Source organism: Misgurnus anguillicaudatus, chromosome 14 (genome assembly GCF_027580225.2).
Source record: "Misgurnus anguillicaudatus chromosome 14, ASM2758022v2, whole genome shotgun sequence".
NCBI lineage: Eukaryota > Metazoa > Chordata > Actinopteri > Cypriniformes > Cobitidae > Misgurnus > Misgurnus anguillicaudatus.
This window is the reverse complement of record NC_073350.2, coordinates 7,244,158-7,270,047: the sequence shown is the minus strand read 5'-3', so window position 1 is coordinate 7,270,047 and position 25,890 is coordinate 7,244,158. Positions and strand designations below refer to the sequence as shown.

Genomic DNA, 25,890 nt, shown 5'->3' with positions numbered 1-25,890 from the left:
CACGTGAATCTGGCACGAAAATGAAGTCGTGCCACGGACACGTGAAAACGTGGAAACACGTAACTTAAACTCTAGAAACATTTTGAGCTGAATTCAAAACCAGTCACATTCCTATCTAACCATCTGCGCTACTCACCTGACCAACGGTGAGCTCGAACTGCTTCACTGCAGAAGCTGCCTTGAAGGCTCCGGTTGAGGACTTTCATTGGTCATTTTTGTGAACCAATCAAATTTCTTTCTGCCCCTGAGCTCATGTTTAAGTAAAACTCCTATCTTAACTGGTTTGGGAAAAAAACTCAAGCCAGAAGGAAGCTGCCTTGAAGGCTCCGGTGCAAATATAGAAATCAGCTTCTTTTTCGCTGAGAAAGCCGGAAAGTGTGACCGGCCGATAAACAGCAGGGAGCAGCCCTGTGGTGACGGGACGTGACGTCTCCGTTCCCTCCTTCAGGGAACGAGGGTTACATACGTAACCGAGACGTTCCCTTTCAGTCGGTCACTACGACGTCACGTCGTGACCGACGAATTGGGAATCCCTACCAAAACGCCACTGAGGGCTGACCTCTTCCAGTGTCTGCGTAAAGCCCTCTGGTTCCACTTAAGGATAAGGAGAATTAGGTTTTAAGGCAGAAGGCCAGGCACTAGATGTTCCTTTAACCCCACAGTAGTGCCAGCGACTGGGAAGCGCCCTATCTGAGCGGTATAGGGACGCTGCGGAAGCCACCGCCCCGTTAAGGGCTATTGGTGGGCGAAAGTCAACCGTAGTTGAGGTATAAATGACAGCCGTGGCTGTGTAAGCAAAGCAGTGCTCTGCTGAGGGAAACGTGGGCTAGTAGGATTAACCCCACGGAAAAATACTCACAAAGGAACCCGGTGGGACGCAATGTGGATGCCCGAGCCAAACACAGGTTCGCGAGGATGCAGCTAGTGAGAGGCTGGCAGCGGATGCTCCGCAACATCAGGCTGCCAAGGCAGCGGAGGAAGGCAAAACTAATTATTACGCGTTTTTGCCTCGATGGCCTTCCATACTGAGCTCAGTTTGGAGCAGCAGTCGGAGGCTGCAAGCCGACCTGCGAGCCTGTTCTCTGTGTTTCCCCTAACGAGGAAAGAACACGAGAGGAGACAGGCTCGACACGAACACTGTAAAATCTAATGAACGTATTAGGTGTCGCCCAACCAGCAGCTCTGCAGATGTCTGTTAGCGAGGAACCACGAGCGAATGCCCAAAATGAGGCAACACTTCTAGTAGAGTGAGCTCTCAAATTAAATGGACAAGGAATACCCTGAAGATTATAAGCCAGGGCGATAGTATCAACTATCCAATGAGACATCCTCTGCTTAGTGACAGCTTTCCCTCTCTGCTGACCACCATAACAAACAAAGAGCTGATCTGAGGTCCTAAGGCTTTGTGTGCGATCCACGTAGATGCGTAACGCTCGTACGGGGCATAATAAAGCCATGGTTGGGTCTGCCCTCCTCCGGGGGGCAGCGCTTGCAAGCTCACCACCTTATCTCTGAAGGGAGTGGTGGGAACTTTGGGCACGTAGCCTGGTCTGGGTCTCAGTGAGACAGCAGGACCAAACTGAAGGCACGAAATGTCAACAGAGAATGCATGTAAATTCCATACTCTCTTCACGGAGACCAATGCTAGCAGGGTCAGAGTTTTCATTGACAAAAACTTCAGACTCGCAGACTGCAAAGGCTCGAACGCGGAACCTGTAGTAGGGCCATGGACAGGTCTCAGGAGGAATAGAGCGCCTCTTAAAATCTAATAACCAAATCATGCTGGCCAACTGATCTGCCGTTAATAAGTGAGTGATGAGCAGAATAGCGGCGATATCAACTTTAATGGTGGAGGGTGACAGCCTACCATCTAACCTATGTTGAAGATATATAAAAGCACAATGTTAAGCATTCTCTGGGGTGGCCGCCGCAGGACGCCGACGGCGAGAGGCAGACTGAGGAGCCGGCGTGGTGGACCAAGGGCAGCTCTCTTTCGCCGGGGCATGACCTAGGAGATCGCCTCAGTCCGCGAAGCGGAGCTGTACGACTCCACGGGCTCGCCGAATAGGCCGGTCTGTGAGACAGGAGCATTCAAGAAGTTGTTCTCGTCTGCGTCCGTCATGTAAGCCAGACATAGCCAAAGGTGGCGATCTTGAACACTGTGGTGGACATCGCACGACTGAAGGTCGCGGCTTCCCTCGTAAATCTCTAAAGCCTTTGCTTGGTGAACCTGCAGTAACGTTATTGCGTGCAGGCCTGAAGCCGCGTCTCCGCATGCCTGATGGGCAGCGCCCGTAACCGGACGACTGTCTATACAACCACGGGAGGGAAGGGTTGGGTGGTCCCTCCAGGAACGCAGCTGCATCGCAACCCCCCGCTCCACTGAAGGGATCCCCCCTTAGCGGCTCCGTTGGTGAGGGAGGTGAGGGGTGAAAGCTGAACGGCCGAGACGGCCGCAAATCACGTCAGCTCTTCGTGCCGTTGGGAAAGGCAGGCACAGGAGGTGAGGACCGTAGAGGCCCGGGCAGCTCAGAAGTACCAATCATGTGGGCGGAACGGTTCGGGCGGAGAGGGGTTAACCCCTCCAACTCTACCGTTTCCGCCGCTCGAGCGGGCACGGCCGCCATCTCCGGGATGACTCCGCCTCGGAGGGAAAAAACGGACACCCCTCTGATGCTGCAGAAGTGACGGGACCAGAAGGAGGTCCAATGGATTCGGCAGAAATCGCAGAACACGACTCTGCAGTCTCCACCGGAGCCTCAACGGCTGAGGATGAGAAGGCCGGTAGGTGAAGGACGCATCCTCCGTCCTACTCGGCGTAGTGATGCGAAGAGCGTCTGCGAGCGCTTGACAGCCGCACCATGACGGCGTTCAGCACTGCAAAGGCGCGGACGTCGTTCCCGTAGAAACGACAGTCGTCTCCGCAATCTAAGAGGGTTATGCTCTCACAGAGAGAACAAAAGCTCTCCACGAACGCAGCCTCGGAGTGCTCGATGCCCAAGCACGAAGACAGCGCTCGTGACCGTAACTGGAATCCCTGTACTTCTCGCATCCAAGATCGCACGGAGGAAAAGCTATCCTGAAAAGGACGCTGATCTCCGAATATACGAGAGAGTGGCTGTCTTTAAAAAGACACAGAGCTCTCACGTATCACTCTTTAGGGAAATCACTCTTTAGGTGCTCAGCTGATGATGCGCACAGGGAGAGGCAACGCACACACTAAACTCAAAACAAAAAATATGCAGAGCAGTGGAATACTGCGAGCGTCCGCGGTGTGAGTACTGCTTGTCAATCAACTTCAGCAACCGTTCCCAGAAGAGCAGAGAGTAGCTTCTCAGTAGCAGATAATGCCGGCTTTCAAAAGCTGATTTCTATATTTGCACCTGTGGCTTATATACCCACCTGGCGGGGCGGCGCCAGCATTATGCAACTACCTCAATGCCAAGTTCACTGGCGTTTTAGTAGTATTCGAAGCAGATTGGTCTCTCTAAGCGAGTTCCCAATTCGTCGGTCACGACGTGACGTCGTAGTGACCGACTGAAAGGGAACCATTCTTATCCACATTTAAAATATTAAAATGCAAGTTGTTTATTTCTCATAGGCCTATGTATTGCAGTTTCACATTATAGTTTGGTTTTCATTTATTTGGACCCATACGTTTTATTTTATCTTAATTAACAAAATTTTTTTAGTTTTCATTTTAGTTTTTGTTTAAAAATAATAACCATGCCTCTGAAAAACAACATTTACTTACAATAAATTCAAAGTCCACGGCAGTGCCCAGATCCTCCAGAGATGTCATAGCACTCTCTCCCATCACTGCTCCGCTGTAAAAGAGCTGACGGGGATGAGCCAACCTACAACATTAAAACAATGACATTTACAGGATACATTTAGTGACTACATTTCAAACCAATTTGTGCTTTATTCAAAATAAAAATGTGTGTTTCTATTGGCATGTCCTTTTTTTTTAATGAATCTTGTGTTATGTATTATTTCCTGTTTTAATCATGTCCATGTTTTTTGTAGTCTTTTAATGTTACCCTACCCTATTGTTTTGTGAGAAGCATGTCTTGTTACCCTTTATTATTCCTTACACTGCAATAAATGACTTTCTTACTTAGTATTTTTGTTTTGTTTTCAGTAAAAATATAAAAAAATCTTAAATTAAGATTTATTATCTTGATGAGCAAAATTACCTTGAAAAATAAGCTTTAAAGGTGCAGTGTGTAATTTTTAGAAGGATCTCTTGACAGAAATGCAAAATAATATACAAAACTATATTATCAGGGGTGTATAAAGACCTTTCATAATGAACCAAATGTGTTTATTAGCTTAGAAGAGACGTTTTTACTTACATACACCGAGGGTCTCCTTACATGGAAGTCGCCATTTTGTTTTGCCATTTTTCTACAGAAGCCCTTAAAGGACAATTTTTTTTACTAAGTTGTCTCCAACAATGACCTGTTTGTCCGGTGGTGGCTACCGTAGCTTCTCTATGTGTTTCCAAAGCGAGGGGTGAGCAGTGGACTAAGCCGTTGGTTGCAATTCGCAACCTCACCACTGATGCCGCTAAAATTTACACACTGCGGGCCTTATTTTAACGATCTGAAACGCAACTCCGAAGCGCAAAGCGCAAGTGACTTTGTGGGCGGATCTTGGGCGCTGTTGCTATTTTCCCGGCGGGAGAAATAAGTCTTGCGCCGGGCGCAAATCAATAAGGGGTTGGTCTGAAGTAGGTTCATTATTCATAGGTGTGGTTTGGGCGTAACGTCAAATAAACCAATCAGAACGCTATCCAACATTCCCTTTAAACGCAAGGGCGCAAGTTCCATGGCGGGTTGCTATTATTATGACGGATTTGACAGGCGCACGCCAGGAGCGGTTCACAGCTGAGGAGACCCACGTTCTTGTAAGAGCAGTCAAAGACAGAGAAGTTGTTTTGTATGGGGATGGGAGAAACCCGCCCAAATCAGCGTCGGTTAAACAGGCGTGAGAGGAATAGCCGCAATTGTCTCATCAGCTGCGCCAAGCACTACAATGTCAGGAGACGGGCGGATCCCAAGCTTGCCAGCATAAATCGGGCACGCCGGGCACACAGAAGGACATCGCTGCGTCCACCCTCACTGCTGAAAGGGTTTGGGGGCTTTGAAATCGGACACAAGAAACGCAAGCAAGGTCCAACCCCAAAGTATACTTACAAATCAAGTTCACATACATGAAGGTTTCTTATGAAAACATTTTAATTATTATTTAGATAAAATAAACGTAATACAGCCACACAACAAACTTATGAAAATATTTTAATCGTTATTTGCATGATAACGCTGCCACACAAAATAAATAAAAACTATCACCACAATGCTCACCACAATGATTTCCCTTATCTCATGTATTAATATTTTTTATTGTAACAATTTATGATTTCCCTTATCTCATGTATTAATATTTTTTATTGTAACAATTTTTGATTTGCAAAAATAACTGTTGCATCTGTGAAGATTAGATAAGCAATGCGCGTTGTGCACGCTATACATTATGGTCAAGCATGCGCCCTTAAAATAGCATAATGAACTACGCGCAACGCGCCACTGACTTTAGACTAGTTTTTTTTGGTTAGTAGCGCAATTGTTTTTTGAAACTGCAAAATAGCATAAGAGATGGTTTGCGCCGGAGCACGCCTCCTTTTTTGCGCTGAACCGCCCAGGGAGCGCAAGTTCATTCCCTAATTTGCCAACGTGCGTCTGTGGAGGGAAAAACCCGCTGTGCGCCAGTGCAAAATACGAAATGATACATGCGTCACTGACAAAGTCAATTGCGCTGGGTGCAAGATAGGGCCCTGCACCTTTAAGTAAAATGTAACTTTAAGTAAATTGCTTAAAACAAGCAAAAAAAATCTGCCAGTGGAATAAGAAAAAATGTCTTGAAATAAGTTTACTAGACTTTTATTCCTAGGTCATTTTGCTCATCAGGAAAATACATCTCAATTTAAGAATTCTTTGACATTTTTTACTGAAAACAAGAAAAAATACTAAATAAGAAAATATTTTTTTGCAGTGTATAGTATATACACCTGTGAGTTTTCCATTGTTCTTTTTGATTTTAACAGTAAATGCTTCTCTTGTGCTTTTTTGGCTGCTCTTGTGTTTTTTATGTTAATTGATTTTTGTTCACACATATACGCTCATGGATTGATCATAGATTCACATATGATGCTATTAAAGTTCTGGGTTGTTTGTGTTCACGAGCTGGTATGTTGTGTTTACAACGTCAGGTGCGTTCAAGTCACTTTTGTCGACCTTTTAATGAATTACATGAAAATACTGCAAGGTTTGTTAACTCTATACAGAAAAATAAATGTGTTTTGCTTTTTTATGTATTTCATTCATTTATAGAACCACTGTAAACTGTAACGCTATATATTAACTGTTATTATACCACGGGTCTGTTGAATGCTGTATTCTGATTGGCTGAGAAATGTTCCGTGGGTATGCATTAATGATAACCACACACCTAACTTGTCAAATGTCTTAAAAATCGGCACCAGAGCAATGTTTGTGGTAACCGTGGTATAAGAGGAATAATTGACTCCGGTCCTTTGAATTATTTGAAAATAATGCACACCCGCGGTGTAACGGCACCTTCGTGTCGTGCCGCATTGCACCTTGGATGTGCATTATTTTCAAATAATTCAATGGCCCGTCGTCAATTATTCCTTAATTATTATTGAAATGTTATATATATATATATATATATATATATTGTCACCTTCCTAAAAGTCATATTTCCAGGTTTCTCAGAAAACACAAATAAATGGAAGATAAGAATATAGATTTGTGTTCTTCTTGATGCAGCTGCTATTTAGTAAAGCTTGTAAAATTGCCTAAGTCTCAATGTCTTTTGACTTAGGCAAAATAAAACAGCCCAAGTCATGCTCTTGACTTAGGCCATTATACTACAGGGGTAGAATAGCATGATCTGTTCAAATGAGGATGTGGGCGATTTTACCAGACGTGGCCAGGATCATGAGGAGATGATTTATACAAAAAACATTTTGGTCAAAAAATTATTTTAGGAAGGTGATGATATCCACTTTTTTATATTTTATATATGATATCATATTTTGTACAGATTGCTTATTTTGCTGTTAAAGCCTTACAAACATCAACTACAGTGTCCCTTCTATTGGTTCCACCATGTTTCTTAAGGACACACAATCCCTGTACGATATATACGCCATGACTTGAACGCACCAATAGGCCCATGACATTGGACATGTGTATAAACTTGATGGTTTAAACAGACCCGCTGAGCACCAGAGGAAGCTCGATCACCACTCGTGCATACGCCATGATGGGATCCAAATCCGGCTGCTCGCTGATCCTGTATGTAATATAAATATATTATTTCATTATCATTATTGTTTGGTTGTGTTATTTTGAAAACAGTATATAGACTACTGGGTCATGTTTCACCCTGTTTAACTTTTCAAAAAGAAAAATAAGAACTTATACTGTGCATAAACAAAACAAAGCATGTTTGAAAGACATAAATTTTCATTATCAAAAATAGTGACATTATTTTTATAATAACTGGGCACAACTCAACCTCCCCTCATAAAACTTACTGGTACTGTAAATTATTGCCATCACCATAAATAAATGAAATCAAACACCTTGTAATAACAGTTGAAGTTGCTTATGTGATGGAATATCAGACATCTCACAAGTTATTTTGACAAAACTGAACAATTTGTAACCAACTTCAAGTGTATTTTGGCTAGAAGTGCAGGACTCATAGCTAGACTATATTGGATCTATAGTTAACTTAGAGAGTGAAATGATGGCTATTGCTTGCTGGGAATATAGGAAACTAACTAAAAATAGGTTTTAAAAAATTGTATTTTATTTTTGGCAAAAATATGACCTAAATATTTTTATGAGATTTATTAAACAAACATTTTCAGTGAATTTGCATAATGACTTTTGTTTTGCATACAAATATTTTTTTATTTTTTTTTGAAAAAACATGTCAAATGTGAAACTCACGTAGACATTTTGAGCTGAACAGACAGTGATGTGGTTTCAATTGTGATGGCTGATGTGCTCAGTATGAGATAAAATTTGACCTGTTGTAAAACAAGATATTTTAATCTCAACGTCTGGTAAAAGAGAATTGGTAAAGCGACGCATGTGATAGTGTTACCGTACCATGGCATCTCTTTTGACAGGATTACCAAGTTCACACAGCACTTGAGAGCCGTTCTGATTGGCTTCGCACAAAGCCTGCAGAACAGTAGCGGATGACAAAGATAAGTTTGACACAACATGCAAACCATGTCAAACATTAATGAAGAGCGTGTACCTGCTGAGCTGATGAGTACGAGAGGGTGTCCGGCAGAGACACATGCAGATGGGCATCATGGGCATCATCGCCATCTTCCTGTGGGTTGTCAGGGTTGGAGGGCGTGTTTGTCACTGTGACCTCCAGCATTATGGACCTCTGATCTGACAGAGAGAACACTGGCGTATCGGACTCGTCTCTGTACACAGAGCAGCGTTAGAACAATATGTAACAATAATCACAATGAAAATGAGTGAATCATTTATAATGGACTGAATATTTTTTGAGACGTACCGTAAAAGAGGAGTGAATGTGTTTGAAATAGGTGTTTTTGTGCCAAACTCAAAGGCCAGCTGAAGGTTGCTCTGGCAAATTTTATCCTCACCACAACCTTCCCTAAGAAAATTTACCTAGAAATTAAAGTAGAAGGAAAGAAACCAAGTTACAGTTAACTCTCCAATCAGAAGTTAAAGCTCCCCTCTTCCAGCTCCCATTAAGGACATAAATACTATTGAAATTTAACACTGCATTCTGTAACTTTTTCTGGTTCAAAATGATTTAAAGTCAATTTTTGAGCAAGCACATAACCAGCCAGTATGCAGTGTTCTGTATGTTCATCATGTGTGTGCTGTGCGCACGTAGGAGTTTTCCTTACTCAAACATGTTCTGAGGGCAGAAAGAATGTGATTGGTTCACAAAAACGACCAATCAAAATGCTCGTTACTGGTTTAAGCCCTCAGCGGAGCCTCCAAGGCAGCTTCTGCAGTGAAGCAGTTCGAGCTCACCGTTGGTCAGATGAGTAGCGCAGATATGGTAAGATAGGAATGAGACTGTTTTTGAATTCAGCTCGAAACGTTTCGAGCATTTAAGTGACGCATTTTCACGTGTCCGTGGCACGACTTTCTTTTTCGTGCCAGTTTCACGTATTGGTTACTCAATAGTTTTTCCTATTTTCTTACCATTGTCGCTTGGGATTGGGGTTAGAACAACTTTATGTTACATAAAATGACATCCTCACCCTAACCCAACTCTAACCCCAACTCCAAGCAAGAACAATTTAAATTTCTGACAAATAAATGTATAAACAATGCCATTTTAACCCAAACCCAACTTTATACTCGCGCGAGAATAGTTTAAAAATGTGACAAAAACCACAAATCTAACCCCAATCCCAATCGACAATGGTTTGAAAAAAGGAAAAAAAAATTTAGTAACCAATACGTGAAACTGGCACGAAAAAGAAAGTCGTGCCACGGACACGTGAAAACGAGTCACTTAAATGCTCGAAACATTTCGAGCTGAATTCAAAAACAGTCTCATTCCTATCTTACCATATCTGCGCTACTCATCTGACCAACGGTGAGCTCGAACTGCTTTACTGCAGAAGCTGCCTTGGAGGCTCCGCTGAGGGCTTAAACCAGTAACGAGCATTTTGATTGGTCGTTTTTGTGAACCAATCACATTCTTTCTGCCCTCAGAACATGTTTGAGTAAGGAAAACTCCTATCTACAAAAAGCTATTTGATTAATGGAAATGCAGTGAGCTCTAACTGAGAGCCCCATGCCCTATCATACACACGGCACAAGTGTTTTTTGCTAGTTTCAGCCCGAAGCAGTTATCACTTTTACGTCCATTCACATGCATTTTCGCTCATTTGTGCCCTCATGGGCATGCTGGTCTGAAAACGAGGTGTGTTCAGGTGCATTGTTGGTGCGTTGCTATTTTGAGGCAAATAAAATAGACTATGCCATTGACCAACTTGAACCTGGTCTAATGTCTAAAGTGCAGTATTTTTGTTATTTAAAGTGGACATTAGTAATATGCGCCTATAAACAGGTTGACAACGCACTTTGCTTAAAGGCACACAAGGCAAGTCTGAGTATTATTTCTCTACTAGCTCCCCCTAGTGTCTGGGAGTAAATGCTTTCTATATATGAGACTTTACGAGACTGAAGGACACCGGGTCGGATACAGCGAACTTGCAAGTGGGGTATTCTTCCTACAGACGGTAGGGGCGGGCGAGAGAGTCTTCATTCGTCATGTAATGAGTCATTTAACCATATACCGACTTACGAAGATAATTTATTAACATAAAAATGCTGCCTTCTGTCCCTTTAATACACACAAATGGAAGTGCAGCAGCACACAAACATTTTAAAATATATAAAAATAAACCCTTAGCCTGAATTACGCAAGGAGACCGGACCTCTGCCCAAAGTTTTCGGCATGCATTTAGTCATTTAAATGTAAAACTTTTTTTCCAAGCAGTCAATCATAGGTTAGTCATACAGCCTATGATACGATCCAGTTCTACTCCACTTAAATTAAGGAGCAGGCCAAACCTACAAACCGCAGCATTAATTTATATCAATATCAACAGTCGTAATGAAACAGACATTTTCTTAATTTTGTGTCCCTCATAAGACATATTTTTGTTTTTCAGTACCTCAGAGTAGAGCGTGTTTGAAGGGCTGGGGCTCAGCACAGGGTTCAGATGGTTATTGTGTTTGTGTCCAACATGGTGCTGATGTCTGGTTCTCCGTATGGTGTGCGTGATAGCCAGAGAGATGGGCCGCAGCTTATCTAAGATGTTTTCCTAGTAAAATAAGAACAGAAATGTGCAAAAACAACTCACATAGTATTACAGTTTTTTACAGATGCTAGGACACATTTCTCAATACTTAGGTCACTTTTGCAAAACTCTTCACACAGTTCTCCTAAACTACTTTCAGCATGGCAAAGCAGTTCATTTCACATTCAAAATGCACAACAACTACCAAAACATTTTATTCAGGTCTCAACTCAACTCATTCTTCCAAAACACTAGCAAAGGTTGACAGCCGACAAACACACTTTGTCACCCACAAAACAATTACCATAAAAACTTGCCTATAATTCACTGCAATATATTTTACTAAAATAAATCATAGATGTTGCAGAATTCATCAATATTTTATGTAGGTTTTTTTACACTGCATAATTCCAAAATGCAAGAATTTGTATACACACCATCCACTGATACAAATACAATAGTAATGCTTATCTACTCGGCTGTGGACAGCTGTGGCTGGTCCAATTGTCCAATTGTTTTTATAGCATTTAATTTTAAAATATATTTCATTAAAATATTACTGTTGAAATGTAGCAAATTGCTGTCTTATTCAGTTTTGTATTATGTTGATTTTTTGAACATAAGTTTAACAGTTTTGAAAACAGTATGTAAGCATTTGCAAATTGGCCTGTATGAATAAAGAGTTTTGGCAGTTGTTGTGTCTGAGTGAGACAAGAATTCATGAAACTTGAGAGATGTACCCAGCTAGCAGAAAAAAGTTCTAAGAACGTTCCCTGAAAGTTCCCAAGGTTCCCAAAAACGTTCTGCCAACGTTAAAAGTGTCCAGTTTTCTTTAAGTTCTAGGAACGTTTCTGTGTTCTCTGAACGTTAGAGGAATGTTACATTTTACCATTTTTAAATGTTATGACAATGTCATGTTTTGTTCACACAATGTTTAAAACAACAGCTGTTTATTATATTGACTTGTTTAATTGTTATGTAAATGATAGAGAAACATTGCATTTTATTATTTTAGAAAACATTATTTCTGAATGTTCAGTAAATATATTGCTGTAGAAAACACAATTCACTTATTAGGTTTAGATGTTGATGTTTTGTTTCATTTTAAGTCACCATTATTGTGATTAGTGTTTGTTTTAGTTGGACTCTTGACCCTTGACTTTTTGCTTGCTAGTTTTTTTCCTGGTTGTGTTAACTTTGTGTTAATACACCACATTTTTTATGGACATGTAAAGTTAATAGTGTAATTCTGTGGTGCTTGGTACATAATGGTAAACATCATCACCTAATTAATTTACTAATCAAAAGTTTATTTTTTGTCAAAAATGTAAATGAGATTCAGCACTTTCACAGCAGTTTGTCATTAAGGAGTTTAAGAAACTTTGGACAACAAATATCCGCTGTATAATTGGGACACACAAACATCAAGAATCAGAGTATGAATCTCAACCATGGTGACAATTAAATGAAAAACTTTATGCTGCAATGCATGCTGGGTATCAACAAATTACAAATCTCATTCAGGATTCCCAACATGCACTATTGCTTGGATAAATAAGGATTTTTTTTAACAATTTTATTTGTCACCATGGTTGATATTCATACTCTGATTATTGATGTTTGTGCGTCCCAATAATACATTGGAATTTTTTTGTCCAAAGTTTCTTACACTCCTTAACGACAAACTGCTGTGAAAGAGCTGGATCTAATATATGTTATTGACAGAAAATAAACTTTTGATTAGCAAATTAATTAGGTGATGATTTTTTACCATTATGTACCAACAACCACAGAATAACACTTTTAACTTTACATGTTCATAACAAATGTGGTGCATTAACACAAAGTAAACACAATCAGGGAAATAACTTGCAAGCAAAAAGTAAAGGGTCAAAAGTCCAACTAACACAAACACTAGTCACAATAATGGTGACTTAAAATGAAACAAAACATCAACATCTAACTCTAGTAAGTGAATTGTGTTTTCTACAGCAATTTATTTACTGAACATTCAGAAATAATGTTTTATAAAATAATAAAATGCAATGTTTCTCTATCATTTACATAACAATTATACAAGTCAATTTAATAAACAGTTGTTGTTTTAAACATTGTGTGAACATTAAAACATGACATTGTCATAACGTTTAAAAATGGTAAAATGTAACATTCCTCTAACGTTCAGACAACACAGAAACGTTCTTAGAACTTAAAGAAAACTGGAAACTTTTAATGTTGGCAGAATGTTTTTGGGAACCTTGGGAACTTTCAGGGAACGTTCTTAGAACTTTTTCTGCTAGCTGGGTAGTCAGTGCACTGCAAAATCCCGGGAGTTAAATTAACACTGCTCAGTGTTTATATAGGTCCACTCTCCAGAGTGTTAAAAAAGTAACACCGGAGAGAGTTAAAAGCTATAATCTGTGACTTTATTCTCTCTATCACCATCTCTGTTTGAAAACTGAAATTGCATTTTACATCTTACTTGTAGAGTTATTTTCTTAACTTAGGATTAGATGTTGGCTGTTTAATTTAAGGTCACCATTATTGTGATCAGTGGTTGTTTTAATTGGACTCTTGAGTCTTAGTCTTAGCTTTTCAATATTTTTTGGCTGTTATAGTTGCATGTGTTAAAACATGTTTTTTGTGGCCAAAGAAGAGACACTAGTGCATTTCTATGATTATAATGGTTGTTAGGACATATTTTCAAATAACACTCTTGAAAAATAATTTATTTAGTGATTTCTTACTAGAAGTACTTGTTTCTGTCAATAATATGATACTGTAGTATGAGATCCAGCTATCTCATAGCAGTTTTTCATTCTGAACCATTTTTAAACACTAACACTTACAGACTAACTGCAGTATAATGTAGACACTTAAACATCAAGAATCAGAGTATGAATCACAATGATGGTGACAATAAAATGAAAAGCTTCATGCTGCAATGCATGCTGGGTATTAACAAATCGCAAATCTCATCCAGAACTCCCAGAATGCACTGCGGCATGAATAAATAATGAACTTTTTTACCATATTCTTTGTCACCATTGTTGAGATTCATAGTCCGATTCTTGATGTCTTTGTATCTAGATTGTTCAGCGGTTAATGTTTTTGTGCACACTATCAAAATCCAGAATGTCAAACTGCTATGAGAGTTCTGGACCTTGAACTGTAGTAATTTATTATTAATAGAAAATGATGCTTCTGATGAGGGAGGAGAAACTCTATTAATAAATCTGTTCATTAAATGATTATGTTTGACATTTTGTTTTAACCATCAATATTCAATCACACGATAACATTTTCTTTGCTATAACAACGTGTGTTAAACACATTAAGATATAGCAGTTATAAAAAACTAACAAGCTAGCAGTCAAGAGTCAAGTCCAACCAAAACAACCACTGATCACAACAATGGTGACCCCAAATGAAACAGCCAACATCCAAACCCAAGTCAAGAAAACAACTCCACAAGCAAGATGCAAAATGCAACTCTAGGTTCCAAACAGAGATGGTGACAGAGAGGAGAAAGTCACAGATTGCTGCTTTTAACTCTCTCCGGTGTTACTTTTTTAACACTCTGGAGAGTGGACCTATATAAACACTGAGCAGTGTTAATTTAACTCCCGGGATTTTGCAGTGTGAATGCATTTTGTGCCAAAGCAATGATAATTGATCCTCAGTTTAGCCCACATAGACTTCTGTTGTGCTCACTGTGTGAAGAGTTTTGCAGGGGTGGCCTAAGTATTGAGAAATGTGTCCTAGCGTCTGGAAAAAACTGTAATACAGTCATTGATGTCCATCCCTGCCTGTCTTACCTGCACTGTGAATGTCACAGTTTTACAGTCAGGATGTTTTTGTCCACGCAGCTCGACTTCCACTGAGTGAGTGTAATCTGGCTCAGATCCGCTGCGCTCCAGGAAGCGAACTCTGTGAGGCAGACCCAACTTCCTGCGATCTGTGTCTGCCTCAAAATGTACACCAAGTGCTGCAGACGCGGGGAGCAATATATAGACAGTCATCTGTTTGTTTAATGCATATTGTTGTTTCATATATTATGGTATATCTTACTTATATGTGGTGAATACGAGTCTGGATAAGCAGTGTATGTGTAGCAGGCTTTCACATCCACACTAGATAAAGACAACATAGCGATTTCAAAAACACTGTCATGATACTTTAAATTTTATTTATGAAGGGAATGTGCCTAAGAAAATAGGTGAAGTCTTATATGTTTATGTCAGTTCATATTGCTTTGTAAGGGAGGGTCAATACAACACTGGATTTGCACAATAGTTTATTCTGAAAGATGGGTCCAGGATTAGGGTTATGCTGTGTACACACCAAACGCGGGGCATCCCGTTACTCACTCTAGATTACTTGTGGGATTTAACTTCGTGTCATACAAATTGTTTGCATAATTCGTATTGCCCTGCGCGAGGACGCGTCTCTTTGCATTGACTTTGTGTGTAATCTACTTGCGCAAATCGTTGAACTCGCATTTGGTGTGTATGCCCCATTAGGGTAACCCTAAATAGCACTGATCTATGCAATCTTCTTACAAATCATAAAAATGTGTTGAATTAACATGACACCATTGGAAACTGAGCTTGGTGTGTGATGAATTGTACAACAATAAATGCCAGTAATGCTGTACTAATGTCTGGGTTTTTTATAATTTATAGGGTTGGCTTTGTGAATCTGCAAAAATTGGAATTTTATAGGTTGTAATGGGAACTATAATGGTCTCTGTGGGACTCTACTGGTATATGTTAGGTTCTATTAGTGGGACCATTAAATCCTACTGGAATAATGCCCAAAACCTACAGAAAGTAATTTTAATGGTAAAAGCTAATGGTATTTTAAACAAAAAAATATCGTGATCATTTCTAGGGAAGCAGGCAAGATTTTTTTAAGAACTAAAACACAATATAATGCAAAATGACATTAGGTATTCAGATGCAGAAATAATGATGGTAACTAATGTAACTAACCAAACACCATTGTTCTCCAGACAGTTGCGCTGAGTAAGGTCAATATATTGAGGCTCTATGGAAATATCTCGGATCACATGAACCACTGGACGTGACCTAATGTATAAACAATCAATCAGTCAGTCAAAATGAGACAGTTTAAACCTGTTCAGATGTTTTCATCTCTGCATAAATATCACCATAAACATCATCTGACCTTTTAGTAAATTATACCTCATTTATTCATAGAGAAAAATAGCTTTCAGTGGCATAATAAGTATGTATTTCATTCATTTGTTTTACCTGTAAAGCACAACTTGATCGCTGAGAGTGCCGACAGCTAGATCCGGGTACAAATTTCCATCGACGTCCAACCCTCCTGATATAGAGTAACCAAGTCTCCTCACTCCTTCATTCTGCCCATCTAAAACCTTGAAAATGCTACTAATTAGAAATCAAATACTGGAAAGTAACTCCTGGTACAAAAGCACATTTCTGAATATGGATTCTCGCAGAAACCTCTCTGCATTTATTAAACAGCTCTGACACCTTGTGAGTTTTAGCCAGGCCGACAAGACAACATCCAAAGTCATTAGTCATACTAAATCAGCACATACTAATTCCTAACCTTTACCCAGTTTTAATGTTATTTTATTCAGCGCCAACTTTACATTTAAATGTACAGTAAGCAGTAAGCATAAATACAGTAATGTGCAGTTTTAAATGTACAGTAAGCTTAACAAATCCTGCATTATTTCCCATAATGTACTCTACCACTGTCCTGTTGCCTACAAGTGATGTTCTCTTCTGCTCCAGACCTGGTATACGCTCTTTGCCACACTATCTGTTCAGTGCTTCCCATACATTGGCTTTTTATTATTAGTATATTACCGCCCGCCAAAGTATATTTGGCATCATGTGTCCTTCTGTGATAAAGACACTATCTGCAATCAATTATATGATCAGAACTTTTGAGTTTTTTTTTCTTTACAAAGTAGTCTGGTGTGAGATTGCGTCCTCTCCATCTCTGTTCGTGGTACAAGGGCATAATTTCGCTCACGACGTCCGCACTATAAGCCATTTATGTTAAGACTATTGCTTCCATTTAAAGTAAAATATTGTGTTCTTGTGTAATATGATACTATTTTAACTTGATAACTTAAAAAGCTTAAAATCACAAGAACTTGTATTATTAAAAATCTGAAGACAAGATGGGAGTCTTGTAGCCTGACTACGTCACACTTCGTACTTCCGCTAAATTTCATTACGCTTCTGTACTCAGTCTGAGATACCTCCCATTCAAACCGTTTTCCTCCGGTCTCAAAACGGCCGTCCAATCAACGAACAGAGGGCGGGCTGAGAGCCGTGACGTAGACGCTAAACGCCGAATCACGGTTGTAGTTTGTTGTGGACATGGAGACACAGAAAGCTATTTGCTCTGTTGTGGAGAACCGGCACTTGCCAACTTAAACCCGAACAAGAAAAGTGTTTGTTAAACATTTGAATGGAGATTATGTTGTTGCCCTACTCCCGACAAGTTTTTGGAAAAGTTTAATTTATCAAGTTTACCGATCGTCAGCGAGAAACTGTGTGCAGCACAGCTTGACGTGCACAACGATCGAGAAATCATGGAAGGGAATTATATTGTTCACAGTTAATGGTGGAGGACGCGTGGGCAAGCATTCTTTGGTGACATTCCTGATTAACCAGAAAATAAGGTAGGAAGATTTAATTTACATATGGTTATGGTTGTCTGGCGGAAGAGTTTGAGAGGAGAGAGGGGCTTTCCTCCCGTTAGACGTGAGTGGAAAGTCACCGTAAGGATAGTGTTCAACTAGCTCTGGCCCGATTTACTTTACATAATCTGCAAAAGTCGTTCATAGCCATGTTAACTCTGGTATTTCGCTCGATGGGTTTGTTTTCACATCATACGTGTATTTTACAGCAGAGATTCGATGCGGCTGATCCGGCGCATAAAGCACATCATATCCAAATGTTATGTGTGATTGGCTTACGTTTAGACCAATGATTTTGAACTTCAGACAAGCCCCTCCCACGAGAAGGAAAACGATTGTCAATTATGCCCAGCCAGACTCTGTCTATGAAGCGAAGCAAAATAGCAGAGGATGGTATTACCAGGCTAGGAGTCTTGGAAAAAACCCAAAATGTTAAGGGCCAGATTTACTAAACGAGGCAAATAAGTGCGGGAGCGCAATTTCCAAAAAGCGCAGATGGGAGTGGTAATATCTGCAGGTTATTTACTTAAAAGGCGCAAATTAAATAACACAGACACAACAGCTGATTTCCATGGTGACCAGCGAAATGTACTAAGAGTAGCACAAAGTAGTTCTGGGTTGCAAATAAGCAGAGCTGATGCTCTTCAGGTGCAGGTGATCTACTAACACCTGATGTGCTTGAGTTCAGCACCACGGACATCACAGCTAATGACGTCATATTACACTGAATAGAACTGGAGGACAAAAAATGAAGGTTTACAAACCTTTAGTTTTAAAATAGTTTTAAGACATCTCTGTGATGCCTCTCCTAGCAACTACAATTGCATCCATTTCAATCGCAAAATGATTTAAGTCATGCTTTTTTCAGTGTTAAATAATGGTGCAAATATCAGTATTATCACACACACAAACATTAGTAAATCAAATTGTGTGATTCATTTAAAAAATCTCTTCCCATAAATGTTGTCTCTGAAAAGTAAACTCCTAGAAATGCATATGCAATAAGGTCAGTCGCAAAAATAACTAAAGCACACCTTTTCAGCGGTAATTATCCACTGCACGTCTTTAGTAAATCCCGACAGCCGTTATTTAATGCCAAACACCTTTTCCACTGTCAACTACCGTATATTTGATGGGAAACACGGCCATTCAAATCGGTTGCATCTGATTTAGTCCCTAACCTACTGCCAAACCACTTTTCAGATGATGCTAAAACAAAGAGTCACAAAATATGAAACTATTTGAAAACAAGATAAAGATTCTTTGAAGGCATTTGCACAGCAAGTAACTTGACAGAGTATTTAAATAATTTTGATGCTGATGTTAACTACAGAAATTATAAACCAGAGTACCATATTTTCCGGATTATAAGTCACACTTTTTAAAGTTTGGCAAGTACTGGAACTTAATGGAAGTCAGGTCCGACTTATATGTCAAAATGATTTCATATGTACGGACATCTATTCAGCCTGCTGTTCTATCTGCTATTGTTTAGTTGAATAACTTGCCTTTCAAGATTAAATGTCTGTTCTTCGGCTTGGATTTTGTGAAATAATTTTCTAAATAAGCGCGATGTATAGTCCACTGCGACACATACGTTTTTCTGTAACATAGAGAGCTTACTTGAGAGGGTTTGGTATCGATGCCAGACGAAGAGCCGCGGTAAATAAATACTTTCCCATCTCCATCAAATGGGGCTCCGACAGCAAAATCTGTAAGAACAAAGACATTTGGTGCAGAATAATTTTCTGGAAACAACTCAAATCGGCCATTTTTTAGGAAGTTCGCTTTTTTTAAGATTTGCTACCATAAACTAGACCACATACAAATATTCCACTTCAGTATTATGATAGAAAAAATGAGTGATGCTGTTTTTACCTTCGTAACCATCCCGGTCCAGATCTCCAATACTGGCAATAGTCATGCCAAACATCGAGTCGTATGTTCCGTTGAGTCTGATCGGCCGTGCCTTTTCCCAGTGACTTGCTGGATTCAGGAACACATACACCGCACCTCCAATCTCTGCTTTACGATCAAAGAAATTTGGTGCTCCCACTATAAGGTCTGTCCAGCTATAAATCAGCAGATAATGACATTATTCTGTCAGATCAGAACATCAAATTCGTAGCTTCACACAGCACCACGTAAAATGTCTTACCCATCCCTATTTAAATCAGCTACGGCCACAGAATAACCAAAAGATGAGGCGAGTTCTTCACCCCATAGGATAAAATCTGGCATCAGTCTGTAGACATTGTCTTTCTTAAGTAAAACCACAGCTCCTGTGTGATTGGCTCGAGGAGCTCCAGCAACAATTGTCAGCTCAGATTTACTCATCAGACTTTTGGCCGAGTCCACAGAGAAACCTGTGAAAAGTAAATGTGTTCAGCAGAGCTCATTCTTGTATATGCACAGTCACTGTATATGATCTTGCCTTTTTCTCTCTTGGACTGCACACTAAGATGCTTTGCTTTGCCTTGCTTTCCTTGTTTTCCCCACTAGATGGTGTCAAGTCATATTACTTTAGGCTTGTTCGACTTCATGCGGCGGCACAAGACCCAACAGGTGGATGACATCAATGTTTTGAAAGAGTGATTCAAGGAATCATACATAGAGTAATTTCAATTGGCTCTCGCTGTACTTTGACGTCATCTCCCTGTCAGTTCTTGCGGTGCCACATGAAGTCAAACACACCTTTTGCATTTGTCAAATAGTTAAGCATGCTCACTTGTATTGAATTATACCTAATGGACAACCTTATTCTTTGGTTTGCCCAAATGAAGTTATCTTTAAGTTTTTTTGAGTCTAAGAACTCACTGACTGCTGTTTCATATGCCTGTGTATTGCATGTTTTTTGCACCTTTTTATAGACTATTTACCTCCATGTATGAATGTTCAAGAAGAACAAGAGTATGCATCAAAGGCTGCTTCTGCCCATGAATCTGCTTGCTCTTGTCTTAGTGCTCAGTCCTGTGTTGGCTCAAGCCTTAAAGCTTCCTGCCACAACAAAGATAGCCACCCCTGTACTTCCTGCCACAGCCAAGATGGCCACCCCTGTACTTCCTGCCACAGCCAAGATGGCCACCCCTGTACTTCCTGCCACAGCCAAGATGGTGCTTCCTGTCAGGTTTTGTGGGAAATGTCATTTGTTTGAGAAACCTAAACATATAGTAAGTATATATAACCTGTCTTATTTTCAAACAGCGATGACAGTAGAAAAGCAAAAGTTATGGATTGCAGCTTTAATATGCATTACCCACCACAGATGACTTTCACTCACAGTTGGTGGGTGGGTAAACCCTAACTGTTAATGCCTTACTGTTTGCAATTGCTTCATTTACCCCCGGGTTTAACAGAGGTTTAAGGTTTAAGGCTAGTACTAGACTAAAATGCATGTCTCAACAGAAAATAACTTGCACTGACAGATCCTAAAATAAGCTAATGCCATTGATTTGTCTGAAGATACACACCAGTAACATCTTTTTCTAAGGCATGTGTTTTAAAGATGCTTAAACATCTTAATTTAACTAAATTGAACTATGTCTTTACTCCAAAGCTACTGTATTCACAAAAATGTGGAAAACAACTAAAGCCAGGCTTACATGATTTTCGGCCCAGTTTTACACTGATTGTTACCTCCTAACAATCTGATAAAAATCAGGTCTAGGACCTCAGTTGGTTCTATGTTTGGCTTAGATTATCTTATAATCGGCCTGGTATAATTATGATTTGTACCCGGTGTGTGCCGCTGTGCCATGCCCATCTCGAGACTCAGCCAAAAAGCCAGTGCTGAAGCGGTCTCATATGGAGCAGACCGAGCAGTGTTACAGCCACTGCAGCTGTCATATGTCCCAGGAGCCTCTGAAATAATTTCAAACAATTCAGTATTGACGGTACACATTCCTGTGCAAGGCGCGTAAGTTCAATAGAGTTCAACATCATACTGAAATAAGAGATCTTCTGCATGGAGCAGAGTTTGCTCTTCTCCCAGTTGACCCGAAGACCCAGTCAGGCGAGGTGCCTGAGCACCAGGTCCTTCTGATTGCATAACTGCTCTCAATAGGGGTCGAGGCAGTTTAGAATGTGAACACAGTGTTCTCTCAGGGGAACAAGGGTCACCTCCGTATCTTTCATGAGACGCGAAGAGAGGGACAACCCGAAGGGCAAGACTTGTACTGATATACTTGCCCCTCGAAAGCAAAGTGGAGAAATAGCCTGTGTCGGGCGAAAATAAAGACATGATAGTACGCATCCTTTAGGTCAATGGCTGCAAACCAATCTTGGGGACAGATACATTGAAAATGCATATCTGCGTCAACCTTTTAAACAAAATCTTGTAAAGTGCACGGTTCAATGAGCGCAGATCCAAGATCGGTTGTAACCCATCCCTTTTTTGGATTCTATGAAGGGGCTGTAAAACCCTGACCGCATATTGGCTGGAGGGACTGGCTCTATCACGCCCCTTGCCAGTAGGACTGTGATCTCCGCCCACCAGATGTGGGCACCTGTTATTTTCACCGTATGCCCTGTCCCAAATGGCACACTCCGGACTTGTGGTCCTCCTCAGAGTCCACACTTTGATGACATCACGTAGTCCAGACATTAGGGACCCTTGATGCGAGTCCACGTGGGTGCACCGGAGTCGTATTTTGGGACAGACTCGAGCATCACACCGGAAATAGGTAGAGAAGTTCCCCGTCAGTGTGAACTCCTCCCTTCCATCGTCTGATTGGTCTGATTGCCCTTTCGCAAGGACTTCTGGGTTGGTAAAGTGCGCGAAGCCTGCTGCAGTGCGGGCTTTGCTGAAGACCGCATCAAGGGGGCGCTGATGAGCATACTTCAAAGCATAAAAATGACAGATGGGACACCCTACGGACTCGTAGACTAAGCGAGAATGCGCAATTTAAGGCCACGAGACCGAAAGTCCACATGAAGTGCGCCATTTGGGACAGGGCCGTAGTGAAGTTGATGCCAAAGAACTTGGGGGGACGCCAGACGAACTGAATCGCATAGCCGAATCTAATGGTGCAAATGGGCCAACATGACGGGCTGGATAGCTCTAGCCAGGCTCTCAGAGATCATATGAGTAAAGGCTCTGGACGTCCGGTCGAGTCCACTGGCGACAGAGGAGAGGGAGGATGGGTCGGCTCTGAGCCACCCATAGCACCCGCGTCGGTGGTGGTTAGTATCCTGGTCTATTTTGGCAGTAAGAAGTGCCGTCATGACCTAGTTAACTCCTCATGCACTTACGGAAAAGCATCGGGGCAAGGCGCATGCAGGCTCTTTTAGAGAAAAGCTCTTTTGTGACACTGAAGCACGCAGGGGTGACTTGATAGGGGAACCACCACTGCAATGCCATAATGCCAATCTTGTCTCTTGGACAAGAGTTCTCTCTTTCTAGATCACACTTCTTGGTCAGAAATGTGTATGCCAATATTTATTGGCTCTGTCTAGATACACAAAGCATATTGGTCTCTCTAAGCGAGTTTCCAATTCGTTGGTCACCAACATGACGTCGGAGTGACCAAATGAAAGGGAACATGGATATTGCTGAGTTATAAGTAATGTTTTTTTGTGTACAAACCCAAGTAGCTGTTACGAGCTACATCCTCAGTTGAGCTTTTGGATGGTTCCAGAGTTTTGTAGACGAGAGAATCCTCTACAGGACTGGCCATGAACAACAGCCCTGAATTGTGAGACACAAACAGAAAGATAAAGGTCAAGACATTTTCAACTATATTTTTTATAGTTTTTAGTACTGCATATAGACACCCTGTATGTTTTTATTGTATTATAATACATTCAAAGGTGGCACGTTGATGCCAGGTTTATGTATTAAAACATTCTTACATACAGTTCTACCATTAACGTCGAGCAGATCTAATACAATACAAGTGATCCAATGACTTTATTTTGTAAAGTTAAAGGCAGTGTAGCTGATTTGATTCAGAAACATCTTTAGGCATGTTGTTTAAAAGTTTCCTTATATCCTGATAGCAACCATTATGTGAAGTTGTCTATGTATTTTTTGTAAAATGTATTTTTACTTAAAAAAAATATGTCCTCTGTGAAAGGTATAGGACCATAATATGTATTTTAATTAATATATTAATAATTAATATTTAATATAATTATTGTCCTTGGACCGAATGCAATAATTGGATGCATGCAATTTTTGCTCCTCTTCTGTAAATGTGTTTTGCATGCCACTGCGAACCCTGTTCACACAGACATTATACGTCCTCAGCACGTTCATGTCAGCTAGGTAAACAGAGAATGGCAGACAAACAAACTTTCCTGCTGAATTGACAAGTGGCACCTGTTATATCAAAAGAAATTTTTTGAAACAACAACGACAAAAACCGTCTGGATTAGCAAAGAGCAAAAACCTGAATTAATATCGGTAACTTTACTGCTTTTCTTCAAGATGGAAGGCAAAGGGTCTGAAAGGGATGTTGCGGTGTTTCTTTTGGAAAGGCAGGTACGCATTATGGTTTTATTTAGATGGATTCAGATCACTTTGATGAAACAATGTGTTGCTTATGTAGTGTTACTTTATGAATTAGCGTATATTTATGTTTTCAAAATTAACAGCAAACTACTACATCTACACAACCGAAAACATGCTGTATCTAATTTTGATTTAAAACAGTTGTTTATATTTGTTATTTTGGTAATGTTATTCATTTTGTACAGCAAAGTTTCTCACTGGTGAATGAGACATACAGTAAATGGGCTTTTGGAGGAGGCGTGACTTTGGATGCCGATTTGAATGGAGGGTGGGTTCGTCATTTCAGTGCTAGTAGGCTAAAGTTAGCATTTTTTAAAATCACGCACAGTGCCTTTAAATCTGCTGTAAATATGTATTTCCATTTTAATTCTATTTAAGCTCCATTAGGGGCGGGACACACCAAAGGTTTTAAATGCGCCTGAAAATGCCTGGAGGGCGCCGAATGCCAGCTGTTTTTTCAGCTGAGCGCCAACTTTCTTCAGCTGAGCGCGTTGGTAGCGTTGATACTTGAGCTGTGAGTTGTTGTGATATTTGTCCCGCCCCTCCTCCACTGTGATTGGACGACCGTGTGAGAACTGACACTGAAGAGCGGAGCTTTTCACCCAAAGTTTAATCACTTTCAGCCAGAAAAAAACTGCTAGCTGTGGGCTTTTTTAAAAACGCTGCGCTTCTATTGGAAACAATTAAAAACATGCGCTGGCCGCGAGCGTAAAAGCTTTGGTGTGCATGCCCCCTTACCCTTACAAGGGATGACTATTTATACCTGATTCAATTTAATTATTTCATTCAGTCATGATTTAATACCTTCATACCTTTCCAGTTGTAGGTACCCGGAGCTCCAAACAGGATGTAGTTGTTGTCAGGTGTAAAACTAACAGAAACTCCCTGCTGGCAAAATCCAAACTCATCATGTCCTTGTAGACGACCCTCGCAGAGCTTCCACTCTCCTCCATCCAGATCATCTCTCTCAGTTAGATCCTCACTCAGCACATAACATCGTCCAATGGGGTCACGTGTCTCAAACGTCTGGTTGACGTGTTGCCTGAGCTCATAGAGGTGAGCGCACGTCTGGATGATGACATCAGAACGCACATATCATGCTCTCATTCAGCCATTAAATATAGCATCTTATTACATGGCTCTCTGTAATGCTTGATTCTGATTGGTCAGTTGAGACATTTGCAGGTTCGTTCTTTTCAAATAATAATCGCTCCAAAGTAATAACGCATAGCCGGTACTACTTGTATGTTTTAAATCCCTCCGCGCCAACAAAGATTACTGTTTGGCGCCATCTTGTGACAAGCACTGGACAACCACAATTAAGAATGGAAAATTTTGACATTCATTTTAACATGTACGGACAAAACTAAACATTTAAACAGTGTATAGAAGAATGAAAAATGACAAGACACAGAGAGCTTACTGAGACTGAACTTGACAAAATAGAGCATGACAGCTACGAAGCCAACACATAAAAAAATACAGAATGGGCATTAAAACTTCTCAAAGACTGGCTAAAAGAGAAAAAAATGGAGACAGACAAGTATGAAGCAGAGGATCTTAATAAGGTATTACGATCATTTTATGCATCTGTGCAAAGTTTCGCTGAAGGATAAAAATGTTAATTTAAAACAAATATGCCAATAAAATGTTTCAAATTCATATTCATGTCCAGTTTTTTTTCTTATGTAGCAAGTAGCCGTGTAATAAGCGGCTGTCCTCAGGATGTGATCCCCACTAGCTTTCTTAGGCAAG

At 40.5% G+C, this 25,890-nt stretch overlaps 1 protein-coding gene across 3 annotated transcripts in view; it reads right to left on the bottom strand.

The window, feature by feature from the left end:
• Positions 1 to 25,890, bottom strand: part of itga7 (integrin, alpha 7) — a 62,495-nt gene that overhangs the window by 9,978 nt on the left and 26,627 nt on the right. For all 3 annotated transcript variants that reach the window (XM_073875796.1, XM_073875797.1, XM_073875798.1), the window contains exons 4-19: positions 24,948 to 25,203; positions 23,209 to 23,310; positions 19,783 to 19,990; positions 19,503 to 19,696; positions 19,248 to 19,336; positions 16,192 to 16,319; positions 15,910 to 16,005; positions 14,987 to 15,048; positions 14,734 to 14,903; positions 10,790 to 10,939; positions 8,638 to 8,753; positions 8,365 to 8,542; positions 8,211 to 8,285; positions 8,049 to 8,128; positions 7,306 to 7,383; positions 3,755 to 3,857 (exon numbers count right to left, since the gene is read on the bottom strand). In XM_073875796.1, the coding sequence (XP_073731897.1) occupies positions 3,755 to 3,857; positions 7,306 to 7,383; positions 8,049 to 8,128; positions 8,211 to 8,285; positions 8,365 to 8,542; positions 8,638 to 8,753; positions 10,790 to 10,939; positions 14,734 to 14,903; positions 14,987 to 15,048; positions 15,910 to 16,005; positions 16,192 to 16,319; positions 19,248 to 19,336; positions 19,503 to 19,696; positions 19,783 to 19,990; positions 23,209 to 23,310; positions 24,948 to 25,203 (2,085 nt within the window). The remainder of the gene's footprint in view (positions 1 to 3,754; positions 3,858 to 7,305; positions 7,384 to 8,048; positions 8,129 to 8,210; positions 8,286 to 8,364; positions 8,543 to 8,637; positions 8,754 to 10,789; positions 10,940 to 14,733; positions 14,904 to 14,986; positions 15,049 to 15,909; positions 16,006 to 16,191; positions 16,320 to 19,247; positions 19,337 to 19,502; positions 19,697 to 19,782; positions 19,991 to 23,208; positions 23,311 to 24,947; positions 25,204 to 25,890) is intronic.